The following is a 21,745-nucleotide window of genomic DNA, read 5'->3' as shown; positions in this document are numbered from 1 at the left end:
CACTGTCCCTGAGCACTTCTGCTCAAGGTTAGTGCTCTACCACTTTGAGTTACAGTACCACTTCCAGTGTTTGGCTAGTTAATTAGAGATAAGAGTCTTAAGCCATGCTTCCAGCCTGGCTCTTTGCAGGTTAGTTGGAAGATGGAGTCTCAGGGATTTTTTTTTTTTGCCCTGGCTGGCTTTGAACTCCAATCTTTGCCACAAAAACCCTTTATTATTTCCAATTAAAGCAACAAGGAGATCAAATAGAATAAGTATTGCTTACCTTGTTCTTATCAAGAATTGACCAACAAATATTCTGCAATGGCAAAACTCGTTAAATGTGATGAGAATTTTAGCACAGATATGCCCAGTATTTTAGAACCACATAGTCAGTAGTAGAATACACAACACCCAACAAAAAGGCCAAACTCAAAACCTAAAATTTTTTATAACAATGTTTAGACATCTTTGCTAACAAAGCACATCAGATGATTGGGCCTCACTTACCAGGGCCTGTGAAAGGAGCAACTTGTTCGCAAGGCACGTTAGAATAGCTGGATGGAGTGGTAAGCTTGGTGGAAGGGTATGGGTCAGATGGGCCAAACCCATAACCCACTATGTGGCCAAGATGTGAACTTAAGATGGCAAATTTGTAAAAACAAACAAACAAACAAAAAACACAAAGAAAACCTGAACAAATGGAAACTGACAATTTTCAAACCTAGAATGGCTAGCCTTTGAGAAGGAACCTAGATGCCGGTCCCTTGGACCCAGCCCATGTCGCACTCTTCAGGGCACAATCCAAAAAGTTGTAGAAAACAGAAAGGGAGAGATAGAGAAAGTTGGACATGATTAGCAGAGAAAGCAAAGAGAGCCTGAAAGTAAACAGACTTCTGACCATTTACCATTGCAGTGGCAAAAATTGTCTAAATCTGAGAACGGCATAAAAAATTAGGCACGCTGGCTTTCTAGGGAGGGCTGGAGGCATTTCAGAGAGGTTTCATGGCTCGGGAGTGACACACAGCACCCCATTAAAGGCATAGGAGAGGAAAATCAGTGAATAAAGGAGGGCTTATTGGATGGAAGCGGGGTCCTGACTTACCACCGACCCCTCTAGGGAGGAGTGGCCAACCAACAAGAATCAAGAGTCCTTGGCTCCAGAGGTGATCGACCTTTCAGTTAAAGGCCTAGCAGGTTCTCTGGCATGGTACCATGTCTGGAGAGAGACTGAGTGACAGAGAACCCTTAGAGAATAGTTCACTCACCAAAATGTAAAAGCATGGAGGTAGGTGCAGAGGCCAGCAATGGTATTAATATGCTGTGTCAGCAGCAGACCAGTTCGCAAAAAAGGCTGTCAGAACTGGGGTATTCCTCAGAGTGAAAGAAGGGGGGTGGGGGGGAATGAAAAAAGAAAAGAAAAGAAACCAGAGAGGAATCCCACCTATCCTGATTTTAAGCCTGTCCCAGGTTCACAGCACCATTTATGTTAGGTTTTTAAAGAAGCTGCCAAGTAAGAACAGCACCACTCACATGGTATTCAGGTAAAAGGGTAGGTTTATTCATTGTTCCCATTGGCACCAGGCCAGGTTGGCACTCCACATGGCTGGGAAAGAGAGTATCTGGCCCTGGGCTAGGCCTTATCCAGGGTAGGGTCGGGGAAAGGTATGGCCACATGGAATCTAGGTGTGACCTCAGTGGATGCAGATGTGACCTCTTCCAGGTGTGCCATTTGTTTAGGCAACACAGGTACTGGGCAGAGACTTGGCTGTGAGGAGGCAGAGTCTGCTTTCCATCCAGAATCAGACCTTACATTTCCCAGGCCTTTTTTACTAACTTTCCTCTTGGTTTACATTTCTCCTCTGTGGTTCTCTTCATCACAGATGGTTGGACTCCTTCTTTCACATCAGCTGACAGTTTTTATCTTGAACCTGTACAATTATCTTAATATATCTGTATATCAAGATATATCATATTATCTTGATATATTTTATAGTGAACATAAATAATTTTTAGTGGCAAGAGATCTTTTTGCCAATCTTACTCTTGCAGATGACCAAGATTTAAGACAAAACTTTTTAACAAAGCACTTTACCTGGGGCTCATTTTTTAGGGCTTGCTTGTGTTAGCAAGGCATTTGGTATATAACAGAGAGGGCTACATGAAACAGACCTCTTAGGCCACCATGTGTCATGACTGTCTTTTGCCAATTTTGGCCAGGAGCACTTTATAATTTCAATTTATACAGAGACTAAGATTAGCTGGTTGTTTGAACCAGGCTCTCAGCTGCCAGCACACTCCCAACTGACTTCTTGCAGGAGACAGCCTAAGTAGGCTCTGATTTCCCCCCTAGAGACACAAGACCAAACAGAAGGATTAATCCCTTGGTCTCAGAAAAACATATAAACATGTGCATGTATGTATCTGTCTGTGGGCCATACCTGCGGGGCATGAGGATATTTTTCCCCATGGCTTATAGGAATAGTAACCATAAAAGCATGCTTTTCAAGCAGGAGGCTCGGCCTCGGATAAATGCTGTGTATGGGCTGATGTGGAAGATCAAAAGAGAACATAGGGCAACCATGCCACTTGCAACTCCTTATTGGGACTGCACATCTGGATCCAGTTGAGCTGGTCATCTTTTCCTGGGATTTTGCTTAACCCTGGGCCTAGAATTATAAGCCTGAGCACAAAATGGAAATAGGAGAGATGACAGGATTGCTCTACTTGCTTTGCTCCTAGGGTCTCTCTTAAAACCTTGTTTTCTTTGCACATAAAATGATGAGAAACTGATCAGTGTCAACTCTCCTGGGTTAGATCACCTGAGAAGGGAATGGAGAGCTACCGCATTTTCCCCAAGAAAGAGCCTTTTGAATAGCTGCACCAAGACTCCGGTCTTAAGACAGCATAAGGGGATACAGGTGCATTGGCTCATACCTGTAATTATAGCTATCAAAGAGTAGGATTTTGGTGGGAGGACAGCCTGGAAAAAAAGTTAGGACATTAATCTAAACACACATAGGCACGCAGCAGGAAGGTGTGCCTATGATCTCAGCTATGTGGGGGGACATAGATAGGAGAACTATGGTTCAAGGCCTGTCCAAGGCAGAAACATGAGAACTTCTCCCAAAATATCTAAAGCAATGGTAGAGTTTTTGCCTAGCAAGTGTAAAGTCCTGAGGTCAAACCTCAGTACTCCCAAATTTGTAAGTAAATTAAAAAGTAAATGAATAAAAGAGACGACTAAGAACAGGAAACCAACAATGTGGCCTTGAGATGCAGACATAGAAACTCAAGATGGTTTCTTATTCCCTTTGGGTAATTTGAAATTATTCTTCTTTTTCTTGCTGGTGCCAGTCCTGGGGCTTGAACTCAGGGCCTGGGTATTGTCCCTGAGCTTCTTTTGCCCAAGGCTAGCACTCTACCAATTGAGCTCTACCACTTAGCTCTACCTTTGCCTTTTTTGGTAGTTTCGAGGGGCTAAGAGTCTCATAGTCTTTTCTGTACAGGATGGATTTGATCTGTGATTTTCAGATCCTGAGTAGCTAGGATTAAAGGAGTAGGCCACCTGCACACAACTAATTTGTAACTCTTAAGAAGTCCTGTGATTGGCAAGGCTTTAGGATTCTTCACTGACAGTCTCCCCATTTTGAGAGCTTAAGTCCAAACCATAGAGCTTCATTCAAGGTCCCCTGCCCAGGCCCCATCCTGTTGCTTTCCTCTGCTCTGTGATGAGCACTCCCCTTCTGTGTGGACACGCATGTTGGCCCAAGGGACAACTATGAAGCACAGTTTTAAAAAAATCTCAAAAAATGCTCCGTATTCCAATCGTGTTTAAACATACTCAAAAGTTGCAAATGCAATGATCATGTTAAATCACCTGGTGAGTTTTTTTTGTACAGCATTGTTCCATGTCCTTGAACTTCTACAAGCTTGTACAAGCACTGGCCTTTTCCTGCTTAAGGGCAAGCATTTATGATCTGAGGATGTGGCTCAAGTGGTAAAGCACCTACCTAAGAAGTGTAAGGGACTTTATGAAAGCAAACACAGTTAGGGGGATACAGGCTCAGCCTGCCTATTGACCAGCTCAGCAAAATTCCAGGCCTTGAATTTGAATTTGGATTACAGTTCTGAGTTTAGCTATTTGCTTAGCAACACATCAATGATTCTGGACAAGTCCCTTTTGAAAGCATTTTACCTATCTACAAAGTGTTGATAAAAATGCCTTCCCAAGCTCAGTGTGATGCTCAAGTCTGTAATCTTAGCCACTTGAAAAGCAGAGTTTCAGGTACCTTGGATGGAAGCCAGCCTGGGAATAAAAGTTTTCAAGACCCTAATCTTTTTTTTGGGGGGGGGTCCGGTCATGGGGCCTGAACTCTGGGCCTGGGCACTGTCCCTCAGTTCTTCAACTCAAGGCTAGCGCTCTACCACTTGAGCCACAGTGCCACTTCCAGTTTTTTTTTTTCTTTTTGCTTATGTGGTGCTGAGGAATTGAACCCAGGGCCTCATGCATGCAAGGCAAACGCTCTACCACTGAGCCATCTTCCCAGCCCCAAGACCTAATTTTTATTATATATATATATATATATATATATATATATATATATATATATATATAAGACATTTATATATAAAACAGTTACATGAGTAAGGTAATGAGTACATTTCCTCTCAAGCATTGTTAGCCCCTCCTATGTTTTTCCCTTAGCATCCCTTCCCTCCCCACCTCCCCAACTCATCCCTCCCCCACCCGAAATTGTAAAGTTTATTTTCAACATAGTGTCTTGTATATCTCATTGTTACAATGGGTCAACCTCTATCCTTATTTTAGCATTTTGTTACTTCTCTTCCCCTCTCCAAATTTGAAAAATATATAAACAAGATGTAGGATACTGGAATCAACTACAGTGTTAACAGGAGTTATACTATGGGGAAAAACAGACAAAAGAAACAAAAAAATCACATAGTACAATATAAGTGCAACAAAAACAACAGCAACAAAGATAAAACCTCTTGAGTCTCTATCTTGGGGTTCATTTCGCTTAGCATCATCTTATATGGTCATATGTACATAGCTTTTGACCTTTTCTGCTTGTCCTAGACATATACTAGTAATTGCACATAAGGGAAACCATGGGACCTATGTTTCTTTGGGCCTGGCTTATTTCACGTAATAGAATTTTTTCCAAGTCTTTCCATTTCCTAACAGATGGGGGTGATGTCATTCTTTCTGATGGAGGCATAGAATACCTTTATATATCTATATCTGTATATCTATCTATCTATCTATCTATCTATCTATCTATCTATCTATCTATCTATCTATCTATCTATCTAACATTTTCTTGATCCATTCATCTACTGAGGGGCATCTGGGTTGGTTCCATATCTTAGCTATAGTGAATAATGCTGCGATAAACATAGTTGTACTGGTAGCTTTAGTATGGCCTTGTTTGTAATCATTTGGATAAATGCCCAAAAGTGAGATTGCTGGATCATAGGGGAGCTCTATGTGGAGTCTTTTGAGGAACCTCCAAACTGCTTTCCAAAGTGGTTGAACAAGTTTACACTCCCACCAACAATGCAGTAGAGTTCCCTTTGGCCACATCCCCTCCAGCATCTGTTGTTATTACATTTCTTGATTATAGCCATTCTAACTGGGGTGAGGTGGAATCTCAATGTTGCTTTGATTCCATTTCTTTCATGACTAGAGAAGTTGAGCATTTCTTCATGTGTCTGTTGGCCATTCTTATTTTTTCTTCATAGAGGTCTCTCTTTATGTCTTTAGCCTACTTATTAATTGGACGGTTGTTTCTTTGAGGATTTGTTGTTGAGAGATTTCATTTTTTGAGTTCTAAGTATATTTTAGATATGAGACCCTTGTCCAGTATATGGCTAGTGAAGATCTTTTCCCAGTCCATGGGCTTTGTATTGATCTTGCTAGCTACATCCTTTGCAATGCAGAAGCTCTGCAATTTCATGCAATCCCATTTGTCCACCCTTTCTTTGATTTGTTGTGTTTCTGTGTCTTTATTAATAAAATTTCAGCCTGTGCCAAGGAGCCCAAGAGTTTCTCCTATTCCTTCCTGTAATATTTTCAATGTCTGCTTTGACTTCGAGGTCTTTGATGCATTTGGAGTTGATTCTGGTGCAGGGTGATATATAAGGATCTAGCTTTAGTTTTCTACAGGTGTTTAACCACTTTTGTCAGTACCATTTACTGAAGAGGCTGCCTTTCTTCCATTCTATTTTTTTTTAGCTCCCTTATTGAGATTAGGTGTCTATAGGTCTGTGGGTTCATTTCTGGGTCTTCAGTTCTATTCTATTGGTCCTCATGTCTGTTCTTGTGCCAGTACCTAGCTGTTTTGATTACTATGGCTTTGTGGTAAAGTTTGAAATTTGGTATTGATATTTCTCCAGCACTGCTCTTTCTGCTATGGATTGTTTTTGCTTCTCAGGGTCTTTTATTGTTCCATATAAATTTTTGGGTTGATTCTTCTATTTCATTGAAGAATGCAGTTGGGATATTGATAGGTATCACATTCAATTTTTTGATAGCCATGTCAGTATTGCCATTTTAACATCCCAATCCAGGAACATGGGCAGTTTTTCCAATTCCTTAGTTCTGCTTTAATTTCTTTTTTCAGGTTTTTAAAGTTTTCATCATAGAGGTCCTTCACTTCTTTAGTTAACTCCTTGGTATTTTATTTTTTGTGGGGCTATTACAAAGGGAGTTGCTTTCCTGATTTCAGCCATGCTCCTCTCATTATTGACATACTGAAAAGCCATTGATTTTTGAGCGTTACTTTTATACGCTACTACTTTGCCAAAGTGCCAGTTCAGCTCAAGTAACTTGGGAGTGGAATCCACGAAGTTCTTTTTTTTTTTTTTTTTTTTTGTCGGTCACGAGGGTTGAACTCTGGGCTTGGGCGCTGTCCCTGCACTCTTCAGCTCAAGGCAAGTGCTCTATTGCTTGAGCCACAGTGCATCTTCCGGTTTTCTAGTGATTTTTATAGGAGATAAGAGTCTCCCGGACTTTCCTGCCTGGGCTGGCTTTGAACCGAGATCCTCAGAACTAGCCTCCTGAGTAGCTAGGATTACAGGTGTGAGCCATTGCTGCCCGGCTTCAATGAGGTTCTCTAAATACAATATCATGTCATCTACAAAGAGGAAGACTTTTACCTCATCTTCCCCTAGTTGGATCCTCTTCATGTTTGCACTTTGTCTTATTGCTCTAACTAGGCATTCTAATACTAAATTGAAGAGAAATGGAAAGAATGGACATCCTTGTTTCATTCCTGAATTTAGATGAAATGGTTTTAGCTTTTATCTGGACATAAGTTTGTCATATACAGCCTTTATTATATTGGATTCCTAGTTTTTCCAGAGTCTTCAACATAAAGGGGTATTGGATCTTGTCAAATGCCTTTTCTGCATCTATTGAGATAATCATATGGTTCTTACCCTTGCTCTTGTTGATGTGATGAATTATATTAATAGATTTGCGTATATTGAACCAGCTTTGCATCTTTGAAATGAATCCTATTTGATCATGGTGTGTGATTTTTTTTAATTTAATTTAATTTTATTTGTGAACATACTGTACAGAGGGGTTACAATTACATGGGCAGGATAATGCGTACATTTCTTACCAAGCATTGCAGCCTCCTCCTTTGTTTACCCTTCACATCCCTTCCCAGCCTCCCCCTCCCCCGCCAGTACCAATCCTTCTCCTTCCCCCACCCCCCTGCGGTGTGTGATTTTTTTGATGAATAGTTGAAGTCGATTGGCCAAGATTTTGTTGAGAAAATATTCATCAAAGAAATGGGTCTATAGTTCTCTTTCTTTGATGAGTCCCTGCCTGGTTTTGAGATGAGGATAATATTATGAGGGCTTCATAGAAAGGGTTTGGTAGTGAATTTTCACTTTCAGTTTCATTGAAGAGTTGGAGGGGTATTGGTGTGAGTACTGCTTTGAAGGCCTTGTAGAATTCAGCTGTAACTCCATCCAGTCCTGGACTTTTCTTGAATGGGAGGTCTCTTATTGCTGTTTCTATTTTGATGCTTGATATAGGTCTGTTAAGTTGGTTTAAATCATCTTGATTAGTTTAAGCATGTCAATCTTTGCTAGATATTCGTCCATTTCTTCCAGATTCTCAAATTTATTAGCATAAAGATTTGAAAAGTATTCCCTTATAATGTTCTGAATCTTGGTTGCTTCTGTGGTGATGTTTCCATTCTCATCTCTAAGTTTGTTTATTTCGGTATGTTCTCTTCTTTTTCTGATAAGATTTTCTAAGGGCCTGTCAATTTTGTTAATTTTTTTGAAGAACCAACTCTCTGTTTTGTTGATTCTTTCTATGTTTTTTAAGGACTCTAATTCATTTAATTCTGATTTCATTTTACTTATTTGTTTCCATCTACTGGATTAGGGTTTAGCTTGTTGCTCTTTTTCAAGGAGCTTCAGGTGCCTCATTAAATTGTTGGTTTCAGATCTCTCCAATTTGTTGATGTAGGAACTCAGAGCTATAAACTTGCCTCTAAGTACTGCCTTTGCTGTGTCCCACAGGAGCTGATAATTTGTGTGTTCATTTTTGTTAAATATCATGAACATTTGAATCTTCTTTCTAATCTTTTCTGTGAACCACTGGTGGTTCAACAGTGTATTGTTCAGATTCCTTGTGGTACAGAATTTTCTTTGGTGGTATCTGGTGATGAATTATAATTTTATTCCCTTGTGGTGTGAGAGAATGCACAGCATAACTTCAATGTTTCTGAATTTGGACAAATTTGCCTTGTAACCTAAAATGTGGTCTATTTTGAAGAATGTTCTGTGTGTTGCTGAGAAGAACGTGTATTCTGATGTTGCTGGGTGAAATATTCGGTAGATGTCTGTTAAATCTAGTTGATCTATGCAGTTGTTTAGATCTGTGGTTTCTCTGTTGAGTTTTTGCTGAGTTGATCTATCTAGTGGGGATAGTGGTGTGTTAAAGTCACCAACAATTAATGTCTTTAGATCTATGTGAGACTTGAGGGAAAGTAGTGTTTCTTGGATAAATTTGGCTATTCCGTTGTTTGGTGAATAGATATTTAGAATTGTAATATCCTCCTGAAGGAGAGATCCTTTAATTAGTATGTAGCAACCTTCTTTATCTCTTCTCACTAATTTTAATTTGAAGTCTATTTTATCTAATATTAGGATTGCAACTCCTGCCTTTTAATGGGGGCCATTTGCTTGGTTGATTTTGTTCCAGCCTTTCACTTTCAAAATATGTTTGTTTTTTATGGGCAAGGTGTAACTCTTGAAGGCAGCAGATAGAAGGATCTTGCTTTTTAAGCCAACTAGACAGTCTATGTCACTTAATTGGAAATTTGGTCCATTAATATTGAGAGTTAGAACTGAGAGGTGTTTGGGAGTTCCTGCCATGTTATCCACCTTCTTGGGGGCTGTGCCAACTGGGTTCTTACTATGATTCTTGGATTCTCTGTTTGGGGGCTGTTTCTTGGCCTTTATTATGCTCTTGTTGGTTTTCTATGTGTAGGATATCTTTAAGTATCTTGTGTAGGGCTGGTTTGGTAGAGATATATTGTTTCAATTTTTTTTGCTTTGGAAGGTTTTTATTTGTCCTTCTGTTATGAAGGAGAGTTTAGCTGGGTACAGTATTCTTGGTTGATAGTTGTTTGTCTTCAGTACATGGTGTACATCATTCCAGGCTCTTCTTGCTTTGTCTCTGCTGAGAAATCTTAAGTCATTCTGATTGGTTTCCCTTTATAAGTGATTGATCTTTTCTCCTTGTCAGCTTTAAAGATCCTTTCCTTGGCCTGAATTGATCTTGTGTGGATTACAATGTGTGATGGTGGGATGTCCTGTTTTGGTCTGGTCTATTTGGAGTTCTAAAAGCTTCTTGTATCTGAATGGACCTATCTTTTTGTATGTTTGGGAAGTTCTCTGCTAGGATACTGTTAAACAAATTTTCTAAACCACTAACTTCTGTCTCTAGGCCCTTCTCTACACCCATTATTCTCAGATTAGGCCTTCTGATGGTGTCTTCTAAATGTTGAATAGATCTATCATCTTTCTTAAATTTGTCTTGAATACTTGTCTGTTCTTTCTATATAATGTCTAAGCTGTCTTCCAACCTAGAGATTTGATCTTCTGCATGGTCTAACCTACTGTCAAGACTTTTTACTTTGTTTTTTATTTCCTTTCCTTCTAATTGGTCAGATTTGAAGGCTTCAAATTCTTTGTTGGAGTTTTGTTTTAGATCTTGTATAAACTTCTTTACCTCCTTAATTTTGTTTCGTGTTCATTCTCAAATCCCTTAGTGGATTGGTTATAGTTTCATTGATTCCCTTTCCTTCTGTAGGGCTTCATTCAGCATTCCTTTTGTGGCCTCCATGGATTCCTTCAACATATTTTTTGTGGATTCCATGAATGCTTCTATTCATCTTTGTTTTTCTCATCCACTCACACAATTCCTCTATTAATCTTTGGTTAGCCTCCTCACGCTGGTGAAATTTCTGTATTAATCTTTGGTTAGTCTCATCATGCTCACACATTTCCCTATCATGCTCACATAGAGTCTTTTGCAGGCTTTCAATCTTTTCATTCAGTACATTTACCAGTAGTGTTTGTAGAGCATTTTGGAAACTCTCTTCTGGATTATTCATTAACTGCTCTGTTGCCTGATTATCATGAGTGGGAGTTGAGATACATGGACTTGACATTTTTTCTTCTGTTTCTCTGGTTTGTTCTGCCCATTTGGGTATTAAAGAAAAACCAATTCCATGGTAGAACACTAATTTAAGGCAAACATCAACCAGAACCCTGTAGTTGTGCAGATTGTTTAGCACAATCAAAATGAGTACAGATACAATTTAGTTCAACAGATACAATTCAGTTCAACAACAAACAACTAGGGATCAATGGACTAAGAAAATCAAAGAAGGAGTCAGCCGACCAGAAAGTAATAGGTTTAGGGAGAATTGTAAGGAGAAAGCAAGATTAGAAAAATGTAGGAAGGGGGGCTGGGAAGGTGGCTCAGTGATAGAGCGCTTGCATGCATGAGGCCCTGGGTTCAATTCCTCAGCACCACATAAGCAAAAAGAAAAAAGACGGAAGTGGTGTTGTGGCTCAAATGGTAGAGCATTAGCCTTGAGCTGAAGAGCTGAGGGATAGCACCCAGGCCCAGAGTTCAGGCCCCACAACCAGACCCCCCCCCAAAAAAAAAGAAAAAAAAAAGGAAAATATAGGAAGGGAAATGGAGAAAGGGAATATAACCAAGACCTAAATTCACAGGGAGGAGAGGGATAGAAGGAAAGGAGAAGAGAAATAAAGAAAAAGGAAAAAAGAAAAATAAAAAATTTAAAAATGAAACACTTAAAAATTATATAATTTTAAAGAAATAATGCTACAATTAAATGAGTTAAGGCTGAGAGTTTGTGAATTGAGTTATCAATATCTGAATTAAGCATGCATACAATGATGGATAACGTCTATAATTGAAGACAGGTATATATCTGGGGATGAACTGAACAACAAATAAGTAAAGCAAAAAAAAAAAAAAGGAGCAAAAGGGGAAAGTTTATAAGGAGAATAAAAATAAACAAACAAACAACTGCCCCAAACAAAAAAATAAACCTAAATAAAAATGATGAAAAAAATAGAAAACAATTTTTAAAAACTTTAATTAGGTAGAGGGGCTAGGAAGCTTGCTCAGTGGTAGAGTGCTTGCCTTGCATGCATGAGGCCCTAGGTTCTATTCCTCAGCACCACATAAGAAGAAAAAAACCGCAAGTGGCACAGGCTCAAGTGGTGGAGTGCTAGCCTTTACATGAAGAGCTGAGGGACAGTGCCCAGGCCCAGAGTTCAGGCCCCACAACTGACAAAAAATAAAATAAAAATAAAATAAAATAAGGTAGAAAATATAATTCTTTGATTTTTCTTTTTTTGGGAGGTGGGGGAGCAGATCTTGTGTCTCCCCTGTGTCTGTAACCAGTCTCTTGGTAGAGTCTCTGGTTTGCTTGTAGCATTTGGTTTTCCTGTGGCTTGACTGGTTTCTTAAATCAGTTTGTTTGAACAGGCAGAACAAAGCTTTGCCTTACCAGGGACTTTATGACCCTCCTCCGGGCTAGTTCAGTGGGAGGATGATCTGCTTTGATTTTCACAAAAGAAGGAGATGGCTGTTTCCTTTATCTTGGAGTTGCTGTAGGGGAGCTAGGTTGTAGGTAGGGCTATGGCCTGTTAGCAATCAGTAGCTTCACCCTGATGGGCTAGCTCCTGAAAGACTCAAGCAGCCCAGCCTGGAGTCATTCTCCGAATTTATGTGTAATGAGTTTCCAATTGTTTTCCTTCAATCCTCCAGCAGCTGGAGTTGCTGCCAACTTGCAGAGGGGTGTGTGGCAGCCTCTGGCTCTGTTTACCCACTGAGGACAGTCACTCCCCTTGCAGAGCTGCCTCTGCTTGGGAAGGGCAACTTACCCCAGAGGTAAGTTCAGAGCCCCACAGGTCAGGTTCCTTTGACCTGTTGAATGGCTCCTATTGTCTTCTTCCAAGTCCTGAGTTAGATGTTAACTGCTCTGGCCTTTGCTCTGGCCTTTGTCAATATCAAAGATGGAGTTCTTCTCCAGTGGTGGGGGAGGGGCTACCTTCTCACCCCTGGTCCATGAGGAGTGAGGATGTCTTGGAGGTACTCACACCTTTCCCTTAGTTTCCAAGCTGTTCATGGTCTGCAACTGCCTGAGGTTAGCAGGATGAAGATTTCCACTCCTTGTCAGTTCTTGCTGGCAGTGAGTAGAATCTGCTCACACACCGCCTCTGGTACCTTTGTCCCAGTCTCTCTCTCTGTTGGTAAGTCGGCTGGAGCAGCAGCCACTGCTGCCACCCCCACTGTGGACACCAGCGAGTGCTCAAATCTGTCTCCTTAATCAAACTGCCTGAATTTTTCCTCTCTAGCCAAACTCTCTGTACTATGATCACACACTTGGTGTGACTCTCTAGGCTTAGACTTTCCACTGGAACACTAAAACTTGATTCTACGAGAGAGTTTGTTTAGCCCCCAGCTTCATCTCTGCCATTTTCCTCCAGACTCCCCTCAAGACCTAATCTTAACTAATGGCTGGTGCCTGTTTTCACAATGAAAGGGGAAGTGCAAGTAGGAGGAGTACAACCCAGGTTGACTTGTAATGAGACCCTACCTAAACAACACGTAACGCACAAACAGGGGCTGGGAAGGTGGCTCAGTGGTAGAGTGCTTGCCTTGCATGCATGAGGCCCTGGGTTCGATTCCCCAGCACCACATAAGCAAAAAGAAAAACAGCCAGAAGTGGCTCAAGTGGTAGAGCGCTAGCCTTGAGCTGAAGAGCTGAGGGACAGCACCCAGGCCCAGAGTTCAGGCCCCACGACCAGACCCCCCCCAAAAAAAAATAACACAAAAACAGGCTGGAGGCATGACTCAAATTGTGGAGCATCTGACTAGCTACTTCACGTTCATGAAATTAGTCCCCAGTAAGACACACACACACACACACACACACACACACACACACACACACACACACACGTACATGAATGCACACATGCATCCATGCACTCACTGTCCTGGTGCTATGAAAGAGAGTTTTAGACGATATAGAGAATATATAAGTTTTCTTCTTTGAATCTCAGACCAAATTTAATCATCTCACAACATCCATTCCTATGCCATTAACTGACCCAGTTTATGGCAAGGTAAACAACTTCAGCCCAGACTGTGTTGACATCATCATTGAGGGATGTGGGAACAGACTTGGATGTGTTCACACTGTTCCATTCCCACGAGCTGGCAGCAGAAGAACACTACTCTGGGCTGGAGAGATGTGCAAGGTAGACTTTGAATGAAAACACCTCTAAAGAGTGCCAAGTACTGGTGGCTCACACCTGTAATCCTAGCTACTCAGGAGGTTGAGATTTGAGTAGGAAAATCCATAAGCCTCTTATTTCCTACTAATCCCTCTCCCCATAATCCCTCTCCCAGCAGAGCATTACCCTTGAGCAAAAAAGCTAAACAACAATGCCTAGGCCCTGAGTTCAAGCTAGGCATGCACTAGAGGGTGGTGTGTGCACACACAAACTTGAACAACCACCCAGAAACTCACTCACATAGAACAAAGAAAAAAACAAGAAGTATATGACACCCCTGTGGTCTATCAGACCACATGTCCGACAGCCTATTGGCTCAATTATCCCATTGCTTCAGGAGGCACATTTCTGCTTACTTGCTATCCTCCTTCAGATTCTTCAAGGAGAATAACCATTCTGTGCTGCCAGTGAGACAGCAGCTAAATAAGAAGGTAGGTTTGGCCAAGAAGTAGCAAAGACAGAAAGGGATCTGGAAAGAAATGACATTGAGATGGGCTTGGAAGGATGGGGAGCGTTTGAAGAGACAGAAAGAAAGCATTGTTATCATGAATTTACTACCCAGAAGCTAGACATGTTTAAACAGCACTGTTTTCGTTCTCACATGGTCCTTCAGGGCAGGTTTGGATTATAAGATGAAGACACAGGAGAAACAAGGAAAGAAAGAACTTGTAGTTGAATCTAGCTTCAGAATCAGGGCTCTGATGGAACAGTCTCCACTCCTTCTCTCCCTGACAGTCACAGGGTGGCAGCATGACCCTGGCCCCACCTCCATCCAAAGGGAACCACAGCTCTTTCCTGAAGGACAAGCCCACAAACCAGTTTGGAGATCTGTGCCCTCCCAGGTTAGGCACTAGCTCTTTTCTGTTACTTACTCGTTTCCTCTGGGTACCTGGGAAGGCTCCTGTCTGTCCCTGCCATCCTAACCACAAGGATCAGTCATATGAGAGACCTAAAATTCTCTGTGTGGAGCTGGGTGCTCTAGACAGCACATCCAGACTAGACATTACTCAAGGCTTTCACAGAGGAAACACCCATGAAAGAACACAGTGCAGGAGGTGAGGGGGAAGAGACGGCTTTGCTGACAGGCTGTCAGTCAACCTAATCAGAGAGTAAGATTGGGGAAAGGAGACTGGCTGCGTGACTGTGGTAGAGTCTAAGAAATGGTCAGTGAGAGCATGAGGGAGCAGTGCTGGGAAAGGCAGCCCCCCAGGTGAGCAGTCAGTCAATAACTCTCCCTTTGGATAGAAATCTGGGATGTCCTTCCCTGTGGCCTCCATGCCCTGGCAGCTCTCCAACTCTCATGGGGCACAATTGGCTCCTCACCCCTTCATTCCTGTGCTGACTTTATTCCTTTCTCAATCGCTTCCCAGGGACCAGGGCAAAGGGTCATCCTACTCACTAAATGGGATTCTGCACTTGAAAGAAGCCAGATAGATTGACCTCTATGCCAACTTCAGCCCTTCCACATTTCTGCTTCTGATTGCTTCTTACTTGTAGTTTGACAACATGAAGGGGAAAATGAGATTGACTTCTTACCTGTTGACTTCAGCCCCAACCCACAGTCTCTGGCAGAAAGTGCAGCTGTGAGCATCAGGCTTGATCCCTTTCCAGGAGTCTGTTCTCAGCTAACCCTCTCCTGGCATCAGACTCAGCAGTGAAGTTGTGGCTCATGCCAAGAACAAGGCACAGCATTGCCAAGTAGCTCAGAAGAACAGGTAGACACCTCTTGAGCACCAGGAATATGTTGACCCTTGTCTGTAATAAACATATTTGTGAAGATAATATGAGTGGACAGGAATGCTGGCACCTGTTATGTCCTAAGGATTAGACTAGTCCCTTTTGGGGCTCTGTGAGTGTTCTTGAGGATAGAAGATGTAGAGGGAATGGGGTCTACAGAGTATGGTGCCTTGGACATGGCTCCTTTCTTCTGGGGAAGTCCACAGGGATGAATGCAGTTTTCTCTTTGAGCTGCCACATAAAAAAGGCCATGGAAAAATCAAGCAATACAAAAAAGAGCAACTCTGGGCTAAGATAGCATTTCAAATCCAGGATCTGTGGGAAGTGAGAAGTAAAACAGGGAACCCAGACAAACACCCAGGTGAGGTAACAGCTGAGCAAATCCTGGAAATGCCCCAAGATTGCATTCACTTTCTCTTTGTGTGACAAAAGCAAAGCTGAGAACCAGCTTGGGATATTTCCCTTTTCCTCTTGAACAGGGAGAGATGGGAAGGAAAGTATAGTTGGACAGGAGAGTGAAAGGAAATTGCCTCTAATTGGCTTAGGAGACCTTTCAGACATGCCCTTCCCAAGGGTCAGGACCAGGTTCCTCAGTGTCTATGGCCAGGGTGGGCTCATGGAACAAGAGTGGATAGAGGTGGGACCAGGAGAAATAGGGCCCAGATTTTTTTTGGGGGGGGGGGGGAGGTCCGGTTGTAGGGCCTGAACTCTGGGCCTGGGCACTATCCCTCAGCTCTTCAGCTCAAGGCTAGCGCTCTACCACTTGAGTCACAGCACAACTTCCGGCTTTTTTCTTTTTGCTTATGTGGTGCTGAGGAATTGAACCCAGGGCCTCAGGATGCAAGGCAAGTGCTCTACCACTGAGCCACCTTCCTAGCCCCGGCCCAGATTTTTTATTAGCATGTCTCTTCTTTGTAAAAAATTACTTGTAAAAATTACTTGTAAAAAAGTTACTTATTTTGTACATGGAAGATACACAAAGTACCAGCATGCACCTAGTAGCTCCAGTATATTCCCACCACAACATCCCCTAATTCAACAACCTTTCTGAGCCTGCAAAGAGGTCAGAGTAGCTAGCACAGTGCACAGAAGAAAATAAAATACTGCCACATTACTCTGCCTCAGACCTGCTCTCTTGTTCTGACCAATCCTAAGGCCTCCTCTATTGAGAGCTCCTCCCCCTTCCCTAAACTCCTCCCCCATATAATGTAGTATTTTATACTTTGTGCCCATCAGATACTGGCTAGCATAATTTGCTATTGTGCTTTGTCCCATTTCTCTTAGAAACCTGTGAATTCCCCAGGGTGACAGCAGAACATTCTCCATTGCCCTAATATGAGGGAGTATTGGCCTTCCAGTGGGCACAGAGGAGGCTTAGTCAATGCTCAGTCTCCAGGTGGGCACACTGGCACAGAGAGACTGTATGAGAAACAGACTCCTGGTTGGGAAACACTCTTAGGCCATGGCCAGCTGCCCTATGGATCTAGCAACCACACTTTGGCTAGTACAGAGTTGTCAGAGCAAAGCAAGGATCATATCAGTGCATGTGAGGTAACTGTAGGATGGGGGTAAGGCTGTAGGTCATAGCAAGTAGGTTGAGGGGAAGCACCTAAGGAGGAAAAAATAAGAAGAAAGAATGGCAGAGGGAGCAGGAATGGGTTAGATCTGTTTCTTGTACCTGAGGGAGAGCAGAAGGCACTGGTTAGGTCTCTGGGGGACAGCTAGCAGCTCCTCTGGGTACTCTTAGCCAATGGGACTAGCTCTACCACAATGGCAGACATGTGGCAAATCCCTCTCATCTCCCATATTGGCATAGAAGCAGAGTCAGAGCAAAGAATTCCTTTCTGCTCATTAATTTGTCATTGGAGGTTCAGGGCCAGTGTCAGCCTATTCTTCTCTGTGTCTGTCCTTTCTATGTAAATACAGGTATGGGACTAAGTCTCAGTCTGGAGAAGGTCACCTGTAGGACTCTGCAGTGGGGGTGGGGAAGGGGTGGGGTGAGGGAGAGACAGAGAGACAGAGAGAGACTACAGTCTAGAGAGAGCTATCCTTACAGAGTCAAGCCACCACAGAAAGTTCCAGCCCTGCTAGAGCCCTGAGACTTTGACTCCATGTCTCAGTTTCCCAGGCTATCAGCACTTATCACACACCTATCACACTCTGTCTTGTGACAATCACTCTCTGATCTGCAGGATTTCCACCATATCCTCAAGATAGGTAATCAGAGCCAGAGCCCAGGCCTCTCCTCTAGCCACATACCTATGCCTATACACAGGCCTGAGTTTTTTTCTCATTCTTCATGTTTCTCTTTCTCTCTATGTGTCTCTGTCTTTCCCTTTTTCTTTCTCTCTGTGTTGGATACACGATACACAGGAGGGAAGGGTTGGAGTGAAAGGGAGATCAGGCACACTCTGTGCATAGTATGGACAGATACATGTGGGAAACCTAGAGAACTGGCCTGGACAAATGCATTGGCCTCTTTTCCAACAAGAGCCAGAGCTGTCTCTCAGGGAGGAACACCATGGAACCAAGGCACCATGGTGGGTGGACCATGGCTTTCCCATTCTCCTGTGTAACCATCCCACTGCCCAACCTTCACCATGTTCCCAGGGAATCTCTAGGCTTGGGCCTAGCCCTCACTGGAGCACTAGGTCTTCTCTCTTGTCCAGAAAGGAATTTCCCTAGTATCATCTGAGGCCAAAGAGTGCCAAGGAGAGAGCAAGCAGCCTGTGGGAATGAAGCCTAGAAGAAAAGTTTTGGTGAAAGACATAGTAGTGATATTATAGAGAACAGATTGCACTGAACAAGAGGCAATGTTGGGTAGAGGTGACACTAAGCTCTCTTTGGCAGAATTGACAGAATTTTCTCATGGGCAAGAACATAGGCTGGATAGGTATCTGTTTGTAACATCTTGAGGCTTCAGCTTAATCCCTGCCTACCTCCACCTTCTCTTATCTCCTTTCTACCACTCTCACCTCTGGTGAGGGATGATTGGACCAGCCTGCTCTGCTCACCTTGCCCTTGTTGGCAGGTTAAAAAAGTTTGTGGTATATATATATATAGGACATTGGTTACTCCTCAGCTATTATAGACTTCAAATGCCCACAAAGATCTAGTCTATATTGCAGAGTGAAGGGCTTTGAGTAAGCACCTACTTGTGGTACACCAGCAGCAGGCTCTGGAGAAGAAGCCATCTTCTGTCCTGGCAGTACCACACTGCCGTCTGCAGCCTCAGTCCTGGGAAAGTCTTCAGAGTTTCAGAAACCAAAATGCCTGTGCCCTTGCTGCAAGAGAAGGTAAGCTTCCAAGATGTGGCTCTGCATGTTTGTAGCTCAGTTTGGGCTTGTTCCAAAGCAGTTGATGGGTAAGACAGTTGAGATTATCTTGGAAGACTCAGTCATATTTTTTTATTTCTGTGCTGCTTTCCAGGATTTGGAAATCAAAACTCTAATTTGGGAATGTATGTGTGCATATTTGTTTATTATTGACATACATTAGCAGTAGGAAGATGCTTCATTTTAACAAGTCCATGTATGCAGACAATCCTTTTTTCTTTTTTTCTTTTTCTTTTTTTCATTTGTTTGTCATGGGGCGGGCTTGAACTCTGGGCCTGAGCTCTATCCCTCAGCTCTTCTGCTCCAGGCTAGCGCTCTACCACTTTAGCTACAGCAACACTTTCATTTTTTTCTGTTTATGTGGTATTGAGGAATCGAACCCAGGGTCTCATGCATGCGAAGCAAACACCCTACCACTGAGCCACCTTCCCAGCTCCTTATTTTTTTTTTTGCAAGCTGGTCTTGAACTCAGAGTCTGGATGCTGTCCCTGTGCTTTTGTGCTCACGGATAGCACTCTACCACTTGAGCCACAGATCTTCTTCCAATAGTTTGGTGGTTAATTAGAGATGAGTCTCACAGACCTTCCTATACAGGCTAGCTTCAAACTGGATTCCTCAGATCTGTGTCCTGAGCAATAAGGATTACAAATGTGAACCAGCAGTACCTAGCTCAACTTTCAACTATCATAACTACAGAAAATTTGTTATAGATCTAATTGACATTCATTGTTCACTGAATGGGGGTGTTTTTCATTCCTCAAAACAGAAATGAAAACTGCATTTGAGCAACTGTGTAATCCTAAATTTTATAAAGTAGGAATAAAAAATTTTTTAATAATCTGACTGAATAGTGCCACAATAAACATAAGTATATAGGTAGCTCTTTGTACACTGATTTCATGTCTTTTGGATATGTACCCAGAATTGGGATAGCTGGATTCTATGGTAGTTCTTCTGTTAGTTTTTGTGGAAACATTCATACCATTTCCCATAGAGACTCTACTAACACACATTCCTATCAACATCATGAGAGTTCATTGTTCTCTGTATTCTCCCCAGTATTTATTTATTTCTGGTTGATATTTTGGTTGATAATTTATTACTTCTGATCATAGTTAATATTACTGGGAAGAAATGGAATCTCGATGTAGTTTTGATTTGCATCTCTCTAACAGGTAAAGATATTGAGAACTTTTTTCTTTTTTTTGTTGGTCATGGGGCTTGAACTCTGGGTCTGAATGCTGTCCCTGCGCTCTTCAGCTCAAGGTGAATGTCTACCACTTGAGCTACAGCACCACTTCCGAACTTTTTATACATGTATTGCTCATTGATAATTTTGAAAAAGTGTCCACTTCGATCATGTGACCATTTTTATTTCATTATTTGTTCTTTTATTGTTAAGTTTTGAGCTACTTATATATCCTACCTATTAATCCTCTGAAAGATTAATAAATGGAAAATGTTTCTCTTTCTGTAGGATTTATTATTACTTTGTTGGCTCTTTGTTCTGATATATAGAAGCTTTTTAACTTGAAGCACACTCATTTATCAATTTGTTCTTTTGTTTCTGAGTTTGGAATACCATTCAGGAATCTTTGCCTGGACCAATATCATGAAGTATTTCCTTAATGAACTAACACTGGGCCTATTTCTAACTTTGTATAAAAAGCAATGCAAACCAGGCACTGGTGGCCCACACCTGAAATCCTATCTACTCAGAAGGCTGAGATCTGAGGATCACTGCTCAAAATCATTTTGGCAAGAAAAAGTCTGTAAGACTCTTATCTCCAATTAACCACGAGAAAACCAGAAGTGGTGCTACAGCTCAAAGTGTTAGAGTGCTAGCTTTGAGTGAAAAAGCTCAGGCACAGAGCCCAGGCCCTGAGTTCAAGCCCCATGACTGATAGAGAAAACAAGCCAAAAAACAAACAAAAAATTGAGAGGTAGGAATCTATCTTCAGTCTTTGGCATGTGGATATTCAGCTTTCTCAAAATGATTTACTGAAGTTTTCTTTTTACAAACCCATGCTTTTAGCTGTAGATGTGTGAGCTTATTCTCAGGTCTTCTATTCTATTCCATTCATCTAATGTTAACATGGCTCTATAGCATACTTTAATTAGCTCTTTCTCTCTCTCCCTTCTCTTCCCCTGTATCTGAACAAGTATATTGAAAATGATGGCTCATAAAGCTTGAAAGTTGAGGTCAGGTAGAGCTGGTGGTCAGCATGGGCCAGGTCCTGGGTTCAATCCCCAGCACACCTAGAGAAGCCTGTAGATTAGCAGAAGCTTCTGAAATGATATTTTTTCCTTATTGGGGATTGAATTGGGGGCTTCACATTCACTAGGACTCTAAAAAGTATTCCAACCAAATTTCCTATTTTTCTTTTTGAATGCTAGTCCTGGAGATTGAACTCAGGGCACTGTACCTGACTGTTTTTTGCTTAAAGCTGGTGCTCTACAATTGAGCCAAAGTTCAACTTCCAGCTTTTTGATAGTTCATTGGAGATAAGAGTCCCACAGACTTTCCTGCCTAGGCTTCCTTTGATGCATCAGCTACCAATGTCACCTTCTGGAGCAGCTAAGGTAATAGGCATGAGCCACCATCTCCTAGTTTCTTACACATTTAGATAGGCTTCTTTATTTTTTTTTAGTTTTGTTTTGGAAGAGGTGTAGCCCTGTATTGCATCACACTCATGATCCTTCTGCTTTAGCCTTTTAGTGCTGAGATTACAGATGGGTGCCACCACTCCTATCCTGTAAGTTTTAAATGATAAGTCATTCTGAGTAGTCATTGC

The 21,745-nt window shown here is 42.0% G+C and overlaps 1 protein-coding gene across 1 annotated transcript in view; it reads left to right on the top strand.

Moving 5' to 3' along the window:
• The first annotated feature begins 18,884 nt into the window (after positions 1–18,884).
• Positions 18,885–21,745, top strand: part of LOC122115848 (acyl-CoA desaturase 1-like) — a 29,582-nt gene continuing 26,721 nt past the window's right edge. The window contains exon 1 of the mRNA XM_042689419.1: positions 18,885–18,911. Coding sequence (XP_042545353.1) covers positions 18,885–18,911 — 27 coding nt within the window. The remainder of the gene's footprint in view (positions 18,912–21,745) is intronic.

Source organism: Dipodomys spectabilis, unplaced genomic scaffold (genome assembly GCF_019054845.1).
Source record: "Dipodomys spectabilis isolate Male_0828 unplaced genomic scaffold, ASM1905484v1 ptg000125l, whole genome shotgun sequence".
Lineage (NCBI taxonomy): Eukaryota > Metazoa > Chordata > Mammalia > Rodentia > Heteromyidae > Dipodomys > Dipodomys spectabilis.
Note: the sequence above shows the minus strand (reverse complement) of the source record. Positions and strands in the feature narration are given on the sequence as shown.